Below are 22,021 nucleotides of genomic sequence, written 5' to 3'. Positions count from 1 at the left end.
TACCTCAATGGAGAGAGAAAAAGCACCTACTGTGTGCCCAGTTCCAGGTGCTGATCACACAGCACAGAACAAATAAAGCTTTTCCATTGGAGCTAACTTTCTAGTCAGGGTTAGACCTTTGAAAATGAATGAATGAATGAATGCACATGTCAAGTAGTGAAAAGTGCTATGAATTAAAGCAGGGCAAGGGTGCAGGATGGCGGGAGACGGGGTGTGAATCCTCTTATACAGAATGGGCAGGAAGGGATTCGCACAGATAAGACGGCAGTTGAGCCGAGACCTAAATTAGATGAAACCTACCGTCTCCGGCCGTCTTTGACCGGCAGAGGCCAGTCCGGGGACGGAGCGAGTCCGGACCTCGGACCACCGGGACTCCGCCGCCCGCTTCCGGCGGCGGCGCGGGGGCGGCCGGGAGCCCGGAAGTCCGTCGAGAGCGGTGAGTCCCGCGGCCGCGCGGGGGCGGCCGGGAGACCGGAAGTCCGCCGAGGGTGGTGAGTCTCGCGGCCGCGCGGGGGCGGCCGGGAGACCGGAAGTCCGGGGATGGCTGTGGGTTCCGGCTTCGGGGCGGTCAGGGGCTGCCTGGGAGGTAAGCGCGATACTGGCCTTCCCGGGCATGGCCACCCGGGCGGGGGCCGGGGCTGCGGTTGCCGGCGCCGCCGTTGTCGCGGTGCTCTCGGCCGCGCTCGTGCTCTACGGGCCGCCACTGGACGCAGGTACTCCGCCGCGGGCTGCTGGTCCGAGCGGGAGGCGCCGCCGTGGGGCCGGGGTCGCGCGGAGCCGCGGGTCCTGGATCCACCTGGGGAGGGGTCAACCGAGGGACCCCGAGGACCCCGGCCAGGCCTTGGCTGCTGAATAGAGCGGACTGTGTAGAAAGAATCAGGCGTAAACGGGACAAGTGCGTCCGACTTGGAGCACCATCCCCTCCTGTATGGTTTTCCTCTCTTGCCCTGCGGATATTATTGTACCTAAGATTTTTCAAACCGCTGGACAGTGTGTTGTATTATCTCACTTCTCCCAGCAACGTGGAGAGGCTGCTGTTTTGTAAAGAAGGAGGCCCTGAGCCAAGGTTCCCAGCCAGAAAGTAGCTGAAATGGTAAAACGCGCTTTGGCTGTAGTCCTTAGCAGCAGGCAGGACGGAGAGTAACTGTTAAGGGGGTTTGGCTGTTTGGTTTTGGACGCCGTAGTTCCAGGCGATTTGAGGAGCATTGAGGGGCCCCTCAGCTTCTGCACTTCGCTCAGTCACAACAGCCCGGGCGCTTCTGGGCACCAGTTTGTTCGGAGATATTTTATCGGTCGCAGTTGGTCTTAAATTCGTACACTCCGTGATTGGTTAGCAAGATTTCTCTTTGAGTCTGCTTGAGATTTCATTAGACCGAGCTGCGGAGCTTTTACCAAAAACTGGCTTCCCATCCCAGCTTTAGGGCATCTCAGTTAATTTAAAGATTGCTATCACATGTTCCAAATTAGCTACGGTTTACATTAAATTAAAGCAAGAAACATTGGTATTGCAAAGTTGTGAGTGGCAAGTAATTCTAGAAAACAGCCCAGAATAAAGAAATCTATTTAACTCTCCTTAGCCACACTTCTTTAAAGCAAACAAAAACCAGACAGCTGTGACCTGTTCTACTAGATTCAGAATTGTATGAAGACAAATTACTAGGATAAATTTCAAGTTGCCTCTTGCCAAGGCCTTTTTATCCTTAAGAACTTTGATGTTTATATTTCAATATTTCTATGGATAAGTCCAAATGGTGCATGTGAGTAAGCCAGCTGAAACTTGATTCTCTGTGGAGTATAGGGAAGTTTGACCTTCCTTCGGCCCTCTCACTAACAGGTGTTGATCTCAGGTGAGTGTTACAAAACGCTAATGAACAGGGTGGATTGTGCTTTGCAGTCATACAATTGCAGTTAAAAAGTGAAGATGCTGTACTTCTCAACAGTGATGTTTTTTATCCATCCCAAATTGGTTTCAGAAGGCATTTGAGAAGGATTTGACTTGTCTTTTGGTTGGTGGCGTGATTATTTGATTTAAAGAAAAAAAAAATTCTTCTGCCTGAAAATGGCAGCATTTTGGTAAAATGGTGTCTTCTGCCCTGGCTTATCCGTTCCTAACAGTGGCATCTTCACAGGTCTGTCTCTGAGCCTCAGTTTCCTTGTCTGTAAACGAAGGATAAACTGGCTACGAGTGAGGAGAGTGAGCCAAGATGCCGTTAATTCCTCAGGCATTTATCGAGTGGCTTATTCTGTGCCAGACTCTGTTCCAGGTGGCTGAGGGTGGGAGGCCAGCCCTTAAGTCACAGGTGGGGGCTGTACCTCACTCTGTGGAGGCAGAAGGTGTAGGGGTGGTCCTGGGATGCTCTGTGTGTGGCTATAGCTGCTTAAAGTGATGGCAGCTAATAAACCCAAAACATTGTAAGGGACTCAGAACGATACGTGAATGAGTGGTTAAGTTTGGATTCTGTCTTTATGATTTCCAGACTTTAAAAAGCACCTGTATTTATTGTTCTGGGGCATTTGGAGGAGAGAGCATTCTCCGATATCCTCGCATTGACCAGTCACGTCATGCGAGGTGTGTTCAAGTTTGACACAGATGCATGGCAGGCACAGACGGCTAGTCAGCGGTCAGCAGGGCCGTCCTGAAATCCGCCTGTAACAGCTGCGGTTCCTGTCCTGCAGCCGACCAGGGAGCCGAGGCAGGAGTGTCTGACAGCCGCTGTGCACGGTGGCGGAGAGTGCGTGGCTGGGAGTCTGGGGTGCAGGCGGCCTGCGGGAGGTTGGGGCCGGGGGCGGGGAGTGAGAGCTGGTTGCTCTGTTAGGTCAGCGCCTGAGCAGAGGCGTTGGGGGCTGGACTGATGGTTGAGCAAGCCTTGTTGTGCCTTTTCACGGCCAGAGGGTTACGGCGATTCTGTTTGGAGTTTTAATCCTGTGTTGATTTGGAAGAAGGTAGGAAGGCTTTTGGCTGGGTGGTAATTAATATTCTTTTTACATCTTGGGGTCTAAGCATCCATCTGATATATCGGCTAAGGAGGCGTTTACATCTACTCATTAAAGAAAATTACTTGAATAACTTTGTTGAGTGAAAAGTAAAATTGTAAGAGTGATAGAAGATAAAGCTGTTTTACCATATGTATGGAGCTGAGTCAGTCTCTGTTCTTCACTTGGACTTGTGACCCACGTCTGGTTTTCCTCTGCTGCTGAGATAATGGGAAGATAAAAATATTGGATGCCTTTTTTGTGAAAATGTTGTTCATATCAGCAAAGACCCTTTAATTCTAGAAAAAATGCATGCTTTATTATCTGTTCATACATTGGGCTCTACAGAACACAGGATTTCTCTCACAGCTGAGCTTTTTTAATAATATGGCAAAACATACAACACAGGAAGTTTTTCAAGAAAGGCAAATTAAAATTAGCTATTTATAGACAATTCAATGATCAAACTATTTTAAAATGCCACTTTGAACCCAGTGTAAGATGTGTTCTTTATTTAGAACGCCCTTTCCAGGTTATTTGATTAGTATCTAATTGAGTGTTGGAACCGTGACTGGAAAACGAGGTGGGAATAACATGAACCACCTGTCTGGCTTGACCAGACCGTGGAAAGTAGCAAAGGGGAGAAGAGACCTAATAAGCTTGAAGGAAGATTATGATGAAATATGTGTAGTTCATTAAGTAACAGTGCATTAAAAAAAAACTTTCTGAAAGGTTAAGTAGACTTCAAGACGTCTGATACATTCGAAGTGAATCTGGTCCATGCAGCAGTATTAGTAGTGTTGTGTTGTTACTTCTCAACAGCATTTGCTTATAGAAATGAAATGAGGAAACCACTGGATAAAAATCTACAGCATTCATATTAAGCCAGCTTTGGGAAGTGTTTTGATTAATGGGGTATTTTGTTCAAGTCTGTTTTTGATGTATGCTGGTAGACACTTACCTTTCTGAACATTTTCCTGTTTTTCAGTTTTAAATCGAGCATTTCCGCTGCATACAGCACGCTCAGTAACGGACATGGAGGCTGCTTTGCAGCTGGTGAGGAACGTGGTGCCTCCTCTGGCCGCCTGGAAGCACAAAGGGCAAGCTGGGAGGATAGGCGTGGTGGGAGGCTGCCCAGAGTAAGTGGCGCGGATGCAGCGTCCCTCTCTGGCTGCTCACCTACCTGTCGTCCCTCCGTCCGTCCATCCAGTTGGACCCCAGGGGTCATTTCCAAGTGTCCTCTGATATTCTGGCAGTATTTTTCAGTGATGAACGTTTGATTGAATAGCAGAGAAAGCACGGGGCCCCGATTGGGTGAGGCTGTTTCTTCTTACTTTGTGTTCTCTGTACTGACGGCGTTCATTACTGTGAGCCTGTGTTACTTCTGTAATCAAGGTAAAGACACTCAGCATCTGCTTGCTTTCCTTTCTTAATTTAAAGATATTCCTGGAAGTTCCTTATGAAATTTGACAGATCCTAGCTTTTTTCCGAGGCCTTTTTTTTCTTCTAGTTTTATATATTATGCTGCTGTGTCGACACATAAAGATTTGTAATTAGTCCTTGCTTGTAAGTGATACCTGCTGCCTTTGACTTAAATTCGACCTTGGTTACCATTCAGTTTCTGCTTCCTTTCTGTTTGCACTGATATGCTCTTTGCCTAGCCTTGTATTTTCAACAGTTTAGTGTGTAGTTGGCTGTATTTATTAAAATAACATGTAGCTAGATTGTGTTTCTTTACCCAGTGTGACAGTGACTGCTCTTTCTAAGTGAGGGGAATGTATTTCTTTTGTTAGCGAGGCTTGTATTCACACTGTGGGGTGAGTGTGTATGTCCGCTGTCCTGTCCTTTGGCATTTCGGGCGAGTTCGTGGCTCTGCCCTGGGGAGAGTGTCACACGTGCAGCGTGCCCTGAGCATGTGTCCCTGTTCAGGTTAGCAAAGCTCTTCTTCACCCCTGGGATTGACGTAACAGTTACAGTCACTCATCTGATGTCAAGTTCACGGATTTTCCTTGCTGTGCTTGAAGTGCCCTTAAACATAGTTACAGGCGTTTCCGAGCAAGCGGGTGGAAGCAGGAGGGAGGCGTGCGAGTCTTCTCGTGTGTCCCCACGTCCGAGGTGACCGCTGCCTCTGCTCACCGCGGCTCTCGGGGGTGGGTCCTGCTCCTTGGGGCACCAGCCAGTCCAGGGGCTCCAGCCTGGGGTCACCTCGAGCACACTCTCTCTCTGCAGATGCCAGTGGGAAACTCTCCCTGTCTTCTCAGACCTCCAGGTTTTGTTTTGTTTTGCTTTGTTTTTTCCCCTAACACACATCCCTACCATCCTCCTTGCTAACAGAACCCCAGTCTTGGTCAGTTGGTGTTGCATTTTCTTTTACTTGTATCTCTGTGCATTTCTGATAAATCAAGTGCTTTCTGTGTCTATATTAATCTAGAGAGGTGTCATCTTTATAATATTAAGTTCTCTCATCAAGTGTACATCTCTTCTATTCTTTAACAGGTTTTAAAAATGTCCCCACAGAGTTATCCTGTGTTTTATGAGGTTAATTCCTAGATGCTTTATGATTTTTGCTGGTATGGTAGATGCTATCATATATTCTAATCAGTTATTCCTGGTATAGAAAAAAACATTTTTTTTTGGTTGATATAAATCTTGCCGAGCCATTGTATACTAGGAGATTCATTTTTTAACAGCTTTATTGAGGTCTGGTTGGTATACAGCAAGGCAAATGTTATAAATGTACAATTTGGTAAGTTTGACCTCTGTATGGCTCCCTGAAGCCATCCGTCAAGGCTACAGTTTGAACATACGCATTTCAGAGAGACAGACCTTGGGGCACCTGGCCAGGATCTGCCTCTCCTGACGTGGCTCAGAGGCCTCATAGGAAAGATTGACTTTCCTGGAACTGATCTGTGTTAATAACCCTTTCCCGAGCTCCTGCTGAGGGTTGGGCTGTGCCCGGGTGCTACGTGTCTGTGTAATTTACTGATAAGCCTGGTGTGCTTGCTTCATTCTCAGAAGTTTTTGACCTTAAATATCTTCTTTTTAGGTACACTGGAGCCCCCTATTTTGCAGCAATCTCAGCTCTCAAAGTGGTATGTTTGTTCATAGCTTCTTTTTCAGGATTTTTCTAGTAAAGAGTTGGATTATTTAAATATGACTGAAGCAAATGTTTTCTGAATATTCTCTCAATATCCAGAGAAATCTGAATAACATTTTGGGTAATCATGGGAAGAGACGTACCTTTAAATCTACCCTGACCTCTTGTGCAGCCACAAAGTAACTTGGATTGGGACTCGTTTTCTTTTAAACTAAACTTTTTTTAGCATTGTACTTCGCCGCAGTGATCCAGGCTGCCTTTTCAGTCCTAGCATAAGCAGTGGACATCTTTTAACCTTGGCAGGTGTCACGGCAGCGTTTTGATCAAGTCCTGAAGGCCCAGTGGCACAGGGACTGTGACACCTGAGCCGGGCGGGGCCACCTGCCTCTCTGGCGGCAGCAGAAGTCCGCCTCTCTTTCCAGGCCTTTCTTAGGCTCTCAGCCGCCTCCTGGCTGTAGGTTACCTGCGGCAGTGGGTGCTTTTCTTTGGCAGACAGTGCTGCGGAATTCGCACCGTTGTACCAGAGCCACCAGCGCTCTGAGTGTCTGTCGGCGAGTCCTGCGTTAAGCCGGCCTCCTGTGCCCCTCCTCAGGGCGCGGACTTGTCCCACGTGTTCTCCACCCAGGATGCTGCGCCTGTGATCAAGTCGTACAGCCCGGAGCTGATCGTTCACCCGGTTCTGTGAGTGGGGCCCCGGCGGGCGCGGGGCTTGTAGCCGCTCTCCTGGGTCACGGGGTCTCCGCACCTTCGTGGAGCCGCTGTGCAGTGGCCGCGGTGCAGGGAGGGGGTGGGTGGGAGGGTGCTGTCGGAAGAAGCGAGGGAACTATAATGAACCCGCCTCTGTAGTCAGAGTAAGACAGACAGGCAGACAGTGTGCAGGAGACCTGGGCACCAGGGCTGCCCGGGCTGTCCCCTGTGGCCCGTCGGCAATGGCCAGAGGGTCCTAGGCCCAGGAGGGGCCGTGGGCCTGCCTGTGACAGTGTCTCACGTGGCAGCAGTGATGACCGTTCGATCGTTCGGCAAGCGCTTCGTGCTGGACTCTGTCCTGGGTTCCACGGGGACAGCATCTGACTGGGCAGCCCAAGACCTGCTCCCGTGCAGCTTCCTCTCCAGGGCAGCCCTGTGCCCTGGAACTTTCTGCAACGGTGCAGCTTTTCTCTCGGTGCTGTGCGAGACTGTGGCTGCCGAGCGCTTGAAACGCGGCCAGTGGGACTCGGGAGCTGAGTTTTTACTTTGATTTTAATTACATGTAAAAGCCCCGTGTACTCAGCGTCTACTGTATTGGGCCACGTACACAGCTTTGGAGGACAAACGAGGTAACAGCTTGTCAGGCGGTGCTAAGGACCGCAGGGAGGACGGGGCGGGGAGTGCTGGGTGCGGGCCTGTGTGTGTGGCGGGTGCTCCTAGGGTGGCAGTGGCGCAGGGCGTGGCGTCCAGCAGAGGTGCAGACATGGGGGCTGGGGGGGAGCGGGCGCAGGAGCTCGTGCTGCAGGCCTGCTGGGGACACTTAGTCTGGGGTGCTCAGGAGGGGCTGGGTGACCACAGAGGTTCAGGGCCACGCTTTGCCGGTCGTGGGGGTCATAGTAAGGGTTCTGGCCCTTGGGGCCCAGGGCGGAAGCAGGCGTCCCGCTGGGAGGCTGTGGTAAGCCCCTGGGGATGCTTGCGTGCTGGGCTGGAGACAGGAGCGGGCCAGAGCCTGGCCACAGCAGGGGAGTGCAGCCCCGCGCTCCCGGCGGGCGGGATGCGAGACCTAGCAGGAGAGGAGCGTCGGGAAGCCACCAGGGTGTGGGCTGAGCAGGTTGTCATCTCCGCGGCCTGCTGACGTGCCGGCGGACGTGGCTGGTGGCCGTGGGGTGGGCAGGGGAGCCTAGATCTGGGAGTTGCCAGCGCGTGGCCTGCGTTTAAACCAGGAGGCGAAGCTGTGTGTGGGTCGGGAGGGCCCGGCGTGCTGGCGCCTGGCGGCTGGGAGCAGACGGGAGGGACGTGGAAGGGGCCCGGAGGGCGTCCTGGGGCCGAGTGGAGAGCTTTGCGGACAGTACTGGAAGAGCCCGTGCCTGGAGCCAGAGACGAGGCCTCGGCTCCCAGTGCAGGGCTGCCGGCAGCCCGAGGGGGGCTGCTGGGGGGCGGGGGGTGGGGGGCGTCTGGTAGCCTGTGCGCCCTGAGAGTGGTATCTGGGCCTCAGAGTCGCGCGCAGCCGTCAGGCCTGGTCCTAAGGGGGGCTCCTGATGTCGCGGGGGGTTGGGGCGGCGCCGGGCACACGCCTGCCCACAGGCCTGAGGTGGGGACGTCTGCACCGCAGGTAGGAGTGCAGCCTGCCCTGCATCTGTGCGCCTGTGTGGTGGAACCAGACAGGCACAGGTCATTTCGGAATGAGTCATCGTGTCGTATTTTAACGTGTTTTATGTATTTTTTCCCCCGTGAGTCTTATTTTAAAAAAAAGAAAAAAAAAGAGAGTGTTGTATGATCGTGATTATATACCCTGCATTATTGACTCTATTTCTGATGGGAAGGAAGTTAAATTTGCCTCAGCTTTGCTGAGACCCAGATCCACTGCCTACCTTTGCGGAGTTCACAGAAACACGTGGACCACTCGAGTAAACTGCTGGGGTCCCTCCCGGGGCCTGGCCAGGGGCCCAGCGCGTGAGAGGTTCCGTGCTTGAGTTTCCTCCCCAAGAATATGCCTCTGCTGCCCTCACACCACGCCGTACTGGCTCCTGGTCTCTGTGCAGCCAGGCTGGTCTTTGTCGTTTCCCGTAAAACAGCCCTTTCTCCCCGTGTTTCCTGCCCCTGCTGCGCCCTCCTTCTCCTGTCTGCTTGTCCCGAGGGGATGGCTTCCCCTGCAAGCCTCCTAAGTGGAGGTGGCTTTTCCTTTGTTCCCCCAGCCACTGGGTCTGGAGGTGGGATGTGTGTCCTCCCGGACCATCACCTCTCGTTCCAGAACCTCCAGCTCCTTTGAAACTCACATCCACTGACCCAATACCCCTCCTCCCTGCAGCCGTCTCAGACCCCCCATCAGTCCGTGGATGTTAATGTGTCTCCACCGTTGCTCCCAGGACTGCTGCTAATGTGTGTGTAGGGAACTGCTTTACTGGGATATGGTTCACGATAAAATCCCCTGACTCTAACTGTACAGTGGTTTGTGGTGTGTTTACCAGGTTGTTACGTCACAGATAATCTTAGAACTCTCCCACCACTCCAAGACGGAAGCCCCTCCCCGTCGCCACCCCAGCCTGAGGCGACCTCTCATCGGCTTGGTTTCTGAACATTTGCCTTTTCTGATCATTTCTTATGCATGGAATCAGGCATTTGTGAGGTCATTTGTGCCTGCCTTCTTTTACTTAGCATCATGTTTTCAAGAGTTGTCCACATTGTAGCACGTGTCAGTGCTCTGTTACTCTTTAACAAACAAAAACAAAACCCAGAAGTCCCCCCGCCCCCCGACCCCGCCAGCTGCTGGCAACCAGCAGTCTCTTCTCTATGGGTGAGTTTGGTGTTGTGTTTTTGCGGGTTTTTTGTTTTGTTTGTTTGCTTTAAACGTTCCACGTATAAGAGATAGCATACGCTATTTGTCTTTCTTGGGCTTGTTTCACTTAGCACAACGCTCTCAGGGGCATCTGAATGTTGAAAGCTAGACAACTATGGTGGGGTCCTGGCTGGGGTCCTGGAACAAGAAAAGGACATTGGGGGAAAATCTGGAAAAATCTGTAGTTTCGTTAATAAAGTAAACAAGTAAATGAAAATTTTAAGTAAGCTGTTTTGCCCTTCTTTTCCTTTTTTAGTGACAGCCCCAGTGCCGTCCAGGATGTGGAAAAGTGGTTGCCCCGACTGCACGCCCTGGTCGTAGGGCCTGGCTTAGGCAGAGACGATGCTCTTCTTGAAAACGTCAAGGTAACATGTAGAATTATTAACCAGGCCAGTTCCGACAGGCTCGGCCCTTAGATCGGGGGAGTCTGACGGAATTGCATTTTCCGTTGTTTGTTGCTCTGTGTGCGTCTTGGAGGAGGAGTTGAGACGGATAGAACGTGGTCTGGGGAGTAGAGGAGACACTAGGCGTAAAGGTAGGGATGCGCTTAAACCAGAGCGGGGCCCCGCTGAACGGCGCGCTTTCTCGCTCCTGGGGCTCTGGTCTCAGGCTGTGGCCGAGGAGGTCTCCGTGGGGCCCGACGTGACGAGAGTCCCAGCGTCCGGGCTGAGCGGGGTTAGCGGTGGCCGGGCGGGCGCTCAGGCTCGCGGTCGCCTCCCCGCGACCCCTTCCTGCTGGGGACCCCTGGCGACCTCCTGGTGCCCGCTGTAAGGGCGCGGTGCCCCCCGGGGCTGGCCGAGGGCCACGCTTTGTGAAGCGCTCTGCACGGTGCCCGGTTGGGCTCACGGAGCAGGCCCAGTGGGAGTCTGTCACAGTGAGCCAGCGGGAGAGGGTGCTTCTGGGTTGTTCTGGCGACTTCACCGTTGCTGTAAGTTGTGCGCTTAGAGAGAAACGTGAAAGGTGTTCTGGGGGTTCTAGCTTTGTGTCGTCAGCGGGTCCTCTTGAAAGCCCTTGTTACTTTAATTTCTTAACCTGGTGCTTCTCTGACCACCTGAGGTCCTCACTGGTCTAGAAATCCCTGGGCATCGGGCCCCACGGGCCAGTTGTTCTGCTGCCTTTGCACTCTCTTCTGCCCCCTGCCGTCCTTTTCAGCTAAAGCCAGCGTAGCCGGCGCGGGGTGATGGGGGAGTGGGCAGGAGACCCTAGTTCACCCTCACGTGTACACGTGCATTCGTTTACTTTTTCGTTGATCATTTATGTTCTTCCTTATTACTGAAACTTTATGCCTGCTTTAATCTAAAAAGATGAAACTAATTTTTTAGCTTTAAAAAGTTGAAATAGAAGTAAATACTATCCTGGATCAGGGAAAATAGACAGCTCGGATGGCACACCAACCCCACATTCTGTGTGTTCCCGCTGCCCAGGTCCTCCGACGCTGCCCTGGTGTCACTCTCCGAGGGGACACATCTCAGGGACCTGCTGAGCTCTCCCTGCCCTCCTTGGGGCCCTTCTCAGTGCCCCCAGACCGCCTGCCCCAGCTCCAGCCCTGGGAGGTGTCGGCCACGTGCCTCGAGGGGGCTAGCGGTCACAGTGAACCTGATTTGCCACCCTTGTTTCAGCAGCTGGAGGGGCTCTTGGCCCAACTTCTGCTTTTTGAGTTAAACTGAACAAAAGCTCAAGGGAAAGAAGGTGTAGGGCACTGTGAGTGTTGGTTGGACTTTCCTAGCAATCCGTGGGTAAAGAACATTTTAAAAGGCAGACGTGTGTTTGCTTTACCAGAATTTAGTGAGAACGTGAATTTTAAGGGTCCCTTCCACGAAAAATCTTTCCAGCCTTTAGGGTGAAAGTTGGGGCTGGAAATCTCACTTTCTTCAAGCCCATGAATTATCACTCAGGAGAAACAGTAGCCGTGACAGGTGACTGGGGATGGAACTGAGCAGGAAATGTGTTTTCGACTTTAGTGTCGATAGTTGGTCCGTTTGTTATTGCCTGTTTCAAACGGTTTGGTTAAAACATATGTACCCTCTGTAGGACATGATGCTATAAGCTAAGTAGGCCAGGTGCAGCAGGACAAACACTGCACGATCTCACTTCTGCGTGGAGTCAAAATAGGTGAGCTCGTAGAAGCAGAGAGGAGAAGGGTGGCTGCGGGGCGCTGGGGGTCAGGGGAGTGGGGAGAGTTTACATTCTCCCCCGGGGGAGGTGACGGCGGTGTTGGTTAGCTTGACTGGTGATTATTTCACTATCATCTGCACGGGCTCGCCTTGGAGATACCGGGGGTTCGGTTCCGGACCACTGCAATAAAGCGAATTCTCGTCATAAAGCCAGTCACGTGAATTTTTTTGGTTTCCCAGTGGAGATAAAGTTACGTTTGTGTTATACTGTAGTCTGTTATGTGTGCAATAGCATTATGTCTAAAAAACTGTGTAGGCACTTTAATTTAAAAGTACTTTGTGACTGAAAAGCGCTAACCGCCATCTGAGCCTTCAGTGAGACATCGCTGTTTTGCTGGTGGAGCCTTATCATCTGCGTTGAGGTGATATCCTGCACCTGTCGTCATGCCAACAGCTGACTTCAGTGTCTTACGTGGGCGCAGTTTGTGGCACCCAAAGCAGTCACAGTAGTATTGGCAAAGGTCACTGATCACTGATGATCCCAACATAGTATAATAATAACGAAAAGTTTGAAATAGTGCAAGAATCACCAAAACGTGACCCAGAGACAAAAAGTGAGCAAATGCTGTCGGAAAATGGCACCGAGAGCCTTGCTGCATGGATGGGTGTGGCTCCCCTGACCTCGGGTCCCCCGTCCTCTGTCCTTGTCACCGTGCTCCTCCGACGGGGGACGGCTCAGCCGCAGCTGCGTGCAGACGTGGTGCGGTTCCTGTGCTGCGTGTCACCGCGCTCACGCGTTCCCAGAGCAGCCCTCTAGTAGCCGTTAGTGTCGTTTGCATTTTAGGAAACTGACAGAGATGACGTCTGGGCGGGTATCAGACTCCCGCGGTCACCCAGGTAGGACGAGTGGCCTTTAGCTCCAAAACGTCTGGTGCCAGCATCGGTACCTTGGTAGCGAAGCTCTGAGAGAAGCATACGAGCTTGTACGTGTAAGAGCATCTTCAGGGGCTGTGTAAGTAAAGAGCAGTATTCGTTGGAATCCCGCCGTGGGCTCTGGGGACAAACCCCACTGCTGGCCGGGGCGTGGTGAAGAATTGGCAGGTCTTTGTCCCCCATCCCTCACTCCCGGGACTGACAGGAGTGCCTTTTGTTCATGCTGGGCCCTTGGGCCGCATGGAGTTCGGGCAGTGAGATGACCAGGCTGACGGCTGTTCACAGCAGGAACGGGGGGCTCGCGGCGGGGAGGGCCGCAGAGTGAGCCCGGCTGCAGCACGGGCAGCGGTTGGTCCAGCTCCGTGGGCGTGATGAGACCCCGGTGACCTGGGGGAGCTTCCTGGGGGCCCCAGGTGCCTGGAGGTGCCTCGTGTCTCCTGATTCGGCAGGGGTGGCCCAGGAGTTGTCAGGGGACCCGCGCAGGCCTCGCCCCTTGTGTCTCTCCATCTGGCTGCTCCTGATTTGTGTCCTATAAAAGAAAACTGATAGAAGGCATTGCGAGCCCCTCAGGGACCACGTTGCAGAGGGAAATACCTAATGCAGGGAGGGTCCTAGTTTGTAGACGGTATGTATGGAGAGTCTGTCCACGCCCACCTAGACGGCAAGTAATGAAGCAAACTTTGATATGTTATTTGGCTGGAATACCTTAACTGTTTATTTTTTTCCTACAACCATATTACAGACAAGTGGGCTGTGATCAGCCAAGGAATATTGTATCTGAAATGCTACAGTAAGAAATAACGATTGATGACAGACACGTAAAAACACAGTCTGTATCAAGAGGGATTGTGTGTGGATTTACGGTTATAAAAGCTAGAGTTCTCTGTGCTTCAGGGTCTTTTCTCTGTGACTTTAAGTTCATAATAAAACATTTAGTATGTTTATCTTTAAAAACAACCCACTTTGCAACGTGCAAGTTAGAAATTGGGATGTGAGCATGTGGCCGCCGCCCTTCCCAGCCTAGACTCGAGTTCACGTCTCCATGCATGGCCAGTGGACTGTCCGCCCTCTGCCTGTGAGAGAGCAGTCGTGCTCATGGGAGTTCCGGGCGTGTCTGGAGCACTTCCTGGGTCCCAGCTAATACAAAGCACTGCACTGCGCTTTCGCCCTCGGTGCTGCGCAGAGCAGGCATTTAATAGATATTTCCTGAGTGAATTCATTATCTGGTGTCATCCATTAAACAACCCCGTTAGTTAGATTTCTGTTCTCATTCGTGTTTTTCCATGAGGAAATTGAATCCTGGAGAAATTGAGTTACAGCCCCAAGGTAGTCTGTAGCAAGTAATTTGCTGCCTTTTTTTTTTAACAATTTTGTTGAGATTTTTACATACCATTCAACTCACTGATTTAAAGTGTACAATTCAGTGGCTTCTAGTATATTTATGGTGTTTGCAGCCATCACCACAGTCCGTTTTAGGACATTTTCATCACCCCAGAAAGAAGCCCCATACCTGTTAGCACTTGCTCCCTGTTCCTCCCAGCCTCCCAGCCCCTGGCGACCACTAATCTACTTTCTGTCTCGATGGATTGGCCTATTCTGGACCTTCGTAGGAACGGCATCATACAGTGTGTGGTATCTTGTAATTTCAAGGCTCACCCTGTTGTGGCAGGTTGTCAGCGCTTCACGCCTTCCGTTGCTGTGTGATAGGCCGTTGTATGGAGAGACCGCGTTTTTAAAATCCATTCATCAACTGATGGACATTTGGGTTGTTTACACTTCCTGGCTATTACAGATAGTGCTGCTGTGAGCCCTCACTTACAAGGTTTTTTGTGGATTTGTTTTTATCTCTATGGGGTATATACCTGGAGTGGAGAAGCTGAAGCACACGACAACTCCGTTTGGTGTCTTATCTAAGGGTTTTGCCTGACCCAAGATTTACTCCTGTGTTTTCTCTTAAGAGCTTTATTCTTTTAGCTCTGTGGTCCCTTTTGAGTTAACTTTTGTGTATGGTGTTAAGGAAGGGGTCCAGTCCAGTTTTATATCCAGTTGTCCCAGCACTTCTTCGGGCCAGTGAATTCTCCGGGCATCCTTGTTGAAAGTCAGTTGACATCAATGTGAGGGTTGATTTCTGGGCTCTCCTTTCTGTCCCATCGATTGTACAGCTGTCCTCGTGCCAGTAACCACACTATCTTGATTATTGTATCTGTGCAGTAAGTTCTGGAATCGCAAAGTGTGGGTCCTCCAGCTTTCTTCTTTCCAGCATTGTTTTGGCTGTTCTGGGTCCCGTGAGTTTCCATGCGTTTTAGGATCAGCTTGTCAGTTGCAGAATGGACAGCTGGGATTTGGGTAGGGGTCACCTTGACTCTCTAGGTCAGTTTGGGGATCACTGCTGTCTTAACAGTATGGAGTCTCCCAGTTCATAAGCTGGTTTTGAACCAGAGCTTGTGGATGTAGGATCTTGACTGACCTGCCTAGTATCTGTGCTCTTTTGCAGCTTGTTGTTTTCCTTGATGGATGTGTCTTGTTTTCCTTGATGGATGTGTCTTGGAGACTTTTCCTGGCAGAATATGCAGATGTTCATTATTTTTAATGGCCTCATCATAATACGCTGTAATGTATTTAACGAGTTCATTTCGGCTGTTTACAGCATTTTTTTCTATTAGTGATGCCTTGAACATTTCTGTATATCTGTTTGTTTCTTTTGGGTGTTTTCTTTAGGATAAATTTATAGAAGTTCCATTGCTGAATCAAAGAGTATCTGTGGAAGGTGGAGATACTGAATAACATCCTCTGAACTGAGAAGGAACTTTAAGACCGAAAAACGAAGCAGGCAACTGAGTGAAGTGCAGTTCTGGAGTTTACGTGGGGACTGACATACAGGCAGGATCGGGTGGAAGATGACCGACCCAGGTGTCCCTAGCTGCACGGAAAGGGTCCAAGGGGATTTCTGAAAAAAGAATCTGACCCCCAAGTGAGACGCATGTCTGCACTGATGGGAACTGGGCTTTATTTCTCCCCCCACCCCGGGGGGTCTCTGCAGAGGCACTCCTCCAGTTTTCATATCAGACAAAGATGGTCAAGTCGATTGGGAACTTGTCCGGCTTGGGCGCATTCCTGGCGAGTGGGCTAAAGCTCAGTCACTCACGCAGGGAGGGGAAGGGGCAGGGCTGCGGGCCTGAGATGGAGCCGACAAAGTGGGGTCAGTGTGGTCCAGCCACACAGTGCGAACCTGAAACGTTTTTGAGAGATGCTCCCAGATTTCTCCAGAAGCTTGTAGCGGTTTGCTCTCCAGCAAGGGCTGCCCTTGGCCGGGATGTGCTCTGGGGAGCTGTCACTCCTCACTCCCCCTCCTCGTGTGTAGAAAGCTCCTTGTTCCACTTTAGCCCTCCTGACCTGTGCGTGGCTGGCTCCTTCCTTTGCCCGTTCTTCCCTTAGGTCAGATTGCTGTCCGGATGTGTGTGTGTGTGCAGGGCTTGCTGCCTCGTCACGGCGTGTGCTGGTGGCGCTGACCCTCCAGATGCCGTGACCGTGACAGGGTCAAGTGCACAGGCCCTCTGAGCCGTGGAAACAAGACCAGCCCCCCGTTCTGCGTCAGGAGGCCGAGTGTCACATTGTGTGTTACTTATGTGCTCCCCGTGGTGTCGGCTCATGTCTCCCGGGTCTGAACATTCACTGGGCCACTGTCTTTGTAAGAGCTCTAGTAGGAAAGTACAAAGACTCAGAAAATCTGAATTGGTTCTAACAGTAACGCCCGACTCGGGGCAAGCAGACAGAGCATTTCCACTGTTTAAGAAGGAGAGAGGCTTCCGTGGGCCCCGTACCCTGACCCTCCACCGAAGGGGCTTTTGGACACACTCCCAGCACTCGGACCAGTGTCGGCAGGTGCGACTGAGGCCGTCGGGCAGGGCAGCCGTGCTGGGTGAGGCTGCACTCCTCACTGCTACTCCACGGATGTGGGCTTATCTCCCAGTGTTTTAAATTATCCCTGCCTATCATGTATCTCGTTCACCGTTCTAACGTTTTCTGTTACCCAGTGTTTTATCGGGTAGAAGTCCTCTTCGCATGCTGTTGCCATAAATGCCCTTGTCATGAAATACTGGTTCATAATAATCAGCAGTCATGTTGATCAGACACACATATAATTTTCAAGCGAAAAACCTCAAACTTTTAGTATAGCCTTCTCAGAGAGAAGTGATTCACTGTTCATTATTACGGTCATTCATTTGAAAACACGTGAAGTGTTACTTATGAGAAATAGATAAAAACGAAGGAGTCGGGGAATTCCCGAGACTTCAGCGCTCTCAGCTCCCGATCCCGAGGGTTAGTGTCTGTAGGGAATCCGGAGGTGCCGGCTCAGGGCTGTCCTTCGTGGGCTGGCCTGGGACCCAGCACTGCGTGACGGTTCCCGTGGGCTCTTGTTTTCAGAGTTCCCAGTGCCCTGCCTTACAAACGCTCTTTTCTGATTATTTTATGCATTTGCTTTATTATTTCCTGTCTGTTGGGTGATGGCCTGATGTTGAAGTCCGTCAGGAACGGCTCGGTTTCTTTTACCTTCTCTGAGAGGTGACGGGCTTGTTGCTCAGCCTGGCTTCCCTTCCTCGCAGGGCATTTTAGAAGCGTCCAAGGCCAGGGGCATCCCCATCGTCATCGACGCGGTGAGTGCGGCCTCCTCTCCCGTCCCCTCCTCCCCAGGGCCCCCGCGGCCTCACCGTGACGTGAGTCCTCGTCTGCAGGACGGGCTGTGGCTGGTCGCTCAGCAGCCGGCCCTCATCCAAGGCTACCAGAAGGCGGTTCTCACCCCCAACCACATGGAGTTCAGCAGACTCGCCGAGGCCGTGGTGAGTCAGCTGACGTCCCGGGCGGGGGGAGGGGTGCGCCCTGCGGCTCTGCCCGGCTCGTCCTGCGGTGCACCTGCGGGGACAGACGTGCAGAGGTGGGTGGACACGTGCATTCCCGGGTGTGTGTAATGATGGGGCGTCTTCCAGTTAGCGTGTCTTTGATTGGATGAAAGGTGGCCTCTGGGGTCAGCCCGCCCTCCTGCCACCGTGCACCCTGGGTGGATCACTCCATCCCTGCCCCTGCCTCTGTCTCTGCCTCTGCCTCTGTGAAATGTGGAGCATGATGGAATCTCCGTCATAGGGTTTGTGAGGACGAAATAAAATAATACAGCTGACCCTTGAACAGCGTGGGTTAGGGGCGCTGAAGGCTGCATGCTGTCAAAATTCTGAGTGTGATTCACAGTCGGCCCTCCGGATACGCGGTTCCCAGTGTCCTTGGTCCTGCATCTGTGGATTCAGCCAACCTCGGATTGTGTAGGGCTGTGGTATGTACTATGGGAAACAATCCACTGTAAGTGGGACCTCGCCGTTCACACCAGCGTTGTTCAGGGGTCAGCTGTATATGTAAGCCCAGCGTCCTCACGTATTAGTGCCCGTGAATGTTTGCTCATTATCACTCGAAGTTGCATCCCTCGCAAACCTTTACAATCCCAACCATGGGCCAGTGGTCCTGACTCTGGACTCTGGGTCTCCTTCCCACTGGTGGATGGAAACGTCTCTGCACGTGGGGCCCGAGCTCGGCCGTCGGCAGGTGCCCAGCGGGCCCTCCCCTGGATGAGTCGGGATCAGGGAGGATGGGCTCTTCCCGTGTCTGATGACAGCTGTGTCTGTGTTGTCCTCCATCGTAGCTGGGAGACGCCCTGGATGGCAGGGACCGCTGCAGAGCTGTGCTGAGTCTCAGCCGGGCCCTGGGCAACGTCACCGTGGTCCAGAAGGGGGAGCAGGACGTGATCTCTGATGGCAAGCAGGGTGAGTGGCCGAGGGCTTCACGCCGCGTGTCGGCCGGCCACGCTGGGCACCAGCCCCAGGGGGACCTCCTGTTCACACACGGTCACACACGTGCACACGTACCCCCCAGAGAGGGACTCCCTGGTGAGCGTGTCAAGCACAACTTCTGGCAAGGCCATTTTTGTCTCGTTTCTCGCTGTTTCGCGAAGGGAAGTGGCAGCGACGAGTGCTGGTCCTGGTCGACACCAGCACAGGGTGCAGTTCTGTCCGTGCTGTGCAGGGCGAGCCCCGAGCGGAGGCCCTGGGCAGCGGGCGACCTGCAGGCCCGTTGCCGCCTCGCCTGAGGCACAGATGCACTTGCTTGAGTCTGTCACTGCTTCCTGTTGTTTTATAAAAACGCCCGGAAAACGGAGACCCCCGAGGAGCCGCCGGTGGGGCGGGAGCCCCCGGGCCTGAGCGTGGCCGCACCGGGGCTCGCTGCGTGGCGTCTCTGCTCCCTGCAGGCGAGCCCTCCTGTCACTGAGGTCTGCCCCGGAGGCAAGAGCACGCCAGGCGTTGACGAGGGAGCTGGACACACGGAACCGGTGCCCAGGAGTGTGCGCGCTCACACACGCCGTCACACACACACGCTCGCTGTCACGCGCTGGACAGGAGACGCAGAGAGCCTTCTCTGCGGGGCCCTGAAGCCGTGGGTCAGACGCTGGAAGGTGCTCTAGACTCTAACACAGAGAGAGCGTAGCAGCTGGTTAAGACGTTTTCCCTCGAGATGGAAACTTCTCGGCACAGCACAGACGAAGTCCCGGCAGGGCCGCTGCTGGCGCCGTGGGCGTCTCCTGGCGTGTGAAGCGGGTGCCCTGGGCCGGGGGCGCCGTCCCCACTCTCCCTGCAGACCCCTCAGTGCTGGTCGGGGGAGCTGGGCCTCCGCCTGCCGTGTCAGGACGGGCGGGGAGGAGCAAGGTGACGGAGCACGGCCCCTCTAACACGGCCCCCTCGCCCCGCAGTGCTCACGTGCAGCCAGGAGGGCAGCGGCCGCAGGTGTGGCGGGCAGGGGGACCTCCTGTCGGGCTCCCTGGGCATCCTGGCGCACTGGGCCCTCCTGGCCGGCCCCGAGAAGACCAACGGGTGAGTCACGTCTTTGTTCCTCCCGTGCTGTTTCAGCAGTTGCACGTTTAATAGGTGGCTGCTTGGAACATTCCGCTGAGATGCCGGTGTCTCGTGGAAGAAGAGCCCCCAGGGCAGGGGTTGGTCCCAGGATGCTCGCCCGGGAGCTCCGGTGTCCCTGCTGGTGTCGGGGGTGCTGCTCGGGGGTCTGCGGTGCATCCTCTGCGGGACCGGTGCCTGGGGGGACACGCAGGCGGGGGCGGAGCGTGTGCCGGGAGATGACTGTGCACGGGGCGCAGCGCCCTGAGCGGTGGGGTCTGCCCTCGCCGGCGGAGGGTGAGCCCGGGGAGCCCGCCCCTCGGGGCCCTCGGCCTCTCCTCGCTGTGCCCATCCTGGCGACCTGGGGGGCCTGCGGGGCGTGTGCGCGCAGGCGGGGCTGTGATGGGTCCAGGAACGTAGCAAGCAGCTCGTCCCCAGGCTCCAGTGTCTTCCAGAGCCTAGAATAGCACCGAGCACTTACCCTGTGACCGAGCGCCGGTCTGGCTTGCAGCCGGGACGGGCTGCGTCCTAACCTTTCTCCAGGCGTACGGGCGTTTCTGATAGGCCCAGCGGCACGTTAGACTGAACTTGCCAGAGTGGGTCCCAGGGCGACCACGGGAGGGGCGGGGAGGGCCTGCGGTGGCCATGACGCCCCGCTAAGCCGCTCCCCCGCAGGTCCGGCCCGCTCCTCGTGGCTGCCTTCGGTGCCTGCGCGCTCACCCGGCAGTGCGCCCGCCAAGCCTTCCAGAAGCACGGCCGCGCCACCACCACCACGGACATGATCACGGAGCTCGGGCCCGCGTTCAGCAGACTCTTCGAAACCTCAGCTGACGGAGGGGCGGCCCCGACGGGGGAGCTGCGTTTGTGACGGGGCCCGCCTCCGGTCCGTCCGGGTCCGCGCCGTGCGGGTTGACGTAGACGGTGGCAGAGCTCGGAACGTAGCGCTTTCTGGCTCAACTGTTGTGTGCCTGGAGACGTTATGATAGGAAACAAAGTATTCCTGAACTTTTCTCAGCTTCTGGGCAATATCAGGAAAGAATGAAGAGACTCCCATGACAGCGAGACCGTCTGTCACCAGCGCAGCTGAGGTCGTGGGCTTTTGCTTGGGATTCTTCTGTTTGCGAGAAGTTCGCCTCCTCCGGTAGTCCTCTCGGGGGGATCCCATCGCTCGTTTTCAAAGGTCTACGCGAATGATGTTTTCTTTTTTAAACTGAGGTCCCCGAAAGGATGTAGTATTCATTCTTTAGCTCATTTTTGTTTCTTTTTGAACTGTGATTCGGTTGGACACGTCTGGGCAGAAATATTAAGCATTGCTTGTTTTGGTTAATTGGTTGAAATATTTCAGAATAATTAGAAATCTGTTAGAACTTGGAAACTCTTTTGGAGGCAGCTGGGAAGATCACAGAAGGGAAGCGAATGGGACCCTGACCCCCGAGTGTGCAGGTGGGGCCTCTGGGGTCCCTCACGCTCCCACTTCCCCTGGCCTGTGCACCAGTCAGGTGCTGGCTGACAGGCCCCAGCATGGCACATGGGAGTGGGAGGGACGCCTGGGGCTCTGGGGTCGGGCGGGAGGTGGCACCCAGGTGGGGGGCACCAACACTGTCCTCACGCCTGCTCACGGGGCAGGACGGCGGGTTCCTTTGCTTCGAGAGTGGGTGTGGCTTCAGGAACGTTCTGAGGAAGTTCTCTCTGAAACTGTAGTGAGTCCCGTCTGCATCAGGTCAGCTTGGGTGCGGCTGTATGAGCAGTTCTCTTCGTGGCCCAAGAGCTGGCTGTCTCCCGTCACACCTCTCTGCGGGGCTGGTTACAGCACGTGCGCCTGAGTGCACTCTCCGGCATCTGTGCCGCCTTCTGTGGGGCGGGGCCTGGCCTGGCCTGTGCTGTGCTGTCCGTCTGTCCTTCCCCAGTGACTCCTGCTCTGTCAGAAACCTCCCCACAGAAAGGTCCCACTTCCTCTAAATAGTCGTGGACTTTCAAGATTTCCTTTAAAATGTTTACCATTGTTATTTCACATCTAACTGTAGAAGAGTTTAAAAGTGTCACGGACGTTTTCTCCTTTGGGGAATTAACGCCTAAATCATGGTCTCTATTAAAAAGCAGATCTGGTTTACTTCAAGGGAGAGTTTTGTATTTTTTTCTTGAACAGCCAGAATCCACCTTTCAACTTAGTCCTGAGGGAGGACATTTTCAGATACTAGGGAGATAAAAACACGTAAGCCCATCTGTCTAATGGTATGGTTTCCACCACTGCCTACCAGTACCGTTAAAATGAAGTACTAAGCCCGCAACGTAGCTATTCTTTCCATAGAAGACAAGATTCAGCCCACACGGGAACTGTTGTGTTTTTGCCCTGAATCCCTTTGCTTGAAAAAGCACAGTTAAGGGCCCGTGCTTCTGAGCGAGGTGAGCGGTTGCTCCTTGTCCTTTGCAAACCCGGGCACTCTCTAGCTCCAGC

General features: G+C 53.5%; 1 protein-coding gene across 4 annotated transcripts; it reads left to right on the top strand.

Annotated features, from left to right (window-relative positions):
* Nucleotides 1-481: 481 nt before the first annotated feature.
* NAXD (NAD(P)HX dehydratase) lies at nt 482-21,682 on the top strand. 4 transcript variants are annotated; one of them, XM_061171048.1, is made up of 10 exons: nt 484-586; nt 3,962-4,112; nt 6,020-6,065; nt 6,663-6,751; nt 9,850-9,958; nt 17,245-17,295; nt 17,374-17,478; nt 18,327-18,447; nt 19,428-19,548; nt 20,242-21,682. In XM_061171048.1, the coding sequence occupies exons 1-10, from the start codon at nt 541-543 to the stop codon at nt 20,432-20,434; spliced, it is 1,032 nt and encodes a 343-aa protein (XP_061027031.1). In that variant the 5' UTR covers nt 484-540; the 3' UTR covers nt 20,435-21,682. The 4 variants fall into 4 exon arrangements, with proteins under 4 accessions (XP_061027030.1, XP_061027031.1, XP_061027028.1 ...); XM_061171046.1 differs by having other exon boundaries at nt 549-713; XM_061171047.1 differs by lacking the exon at nt 20,242-21,682 and having other exon boundaries at nt 482-586; nt 18,327-19,520.
* The last annotated feature ends 339 nt before the right edge of the window (nt 21,683-22,021 follow it).

This window comes from Eubalaena glacialis, chromosome 16, assembly GCF_028564815.1.
Source record: "Eubalaena glacialis isolate mEubGla1 chromosome 16, mEubGla1.1.hap2.+ XY, whole genome shotgun sequence".
NCBI classification, from domain to species: Eukaryota; Metazoa; Chordata; class Mammalia; order Artiodactyla; family Balaenidae; genus Eubalaena; species Eubalaena glacialis.
This window is presented reverse-complemented; position numbering and strand designations above follow the sequence as displayed.

What these genes read in the sequence shown, in the direction of transcription:
- NAXD (XM_061171045.1), top strand. Translation starts at nt 614, where the DNA reads ATGGCCACCCGGGCGGGGGCCGGGGCTGCGGTTGCCGGCGCCGCCGTT. An exon ending in CGGGCCGCCACTGGACGCAG is followed by an intron (nt 714 to 3,961) that starts GTACTCCGCCGC and finishes CCTGTTTTTCAG; the next exon opens with TTTTAAATCGAGCATTTCCG. An exon ending in CAATCTCAGCTCTCAAAGTG is followed by an intron (nt 6,066 to 6,662) that starts GTATGTTTGTTC and finishes GCCCCTCCTCAG; the next exon opens with GGCGCGGACTTGTCCCACGT.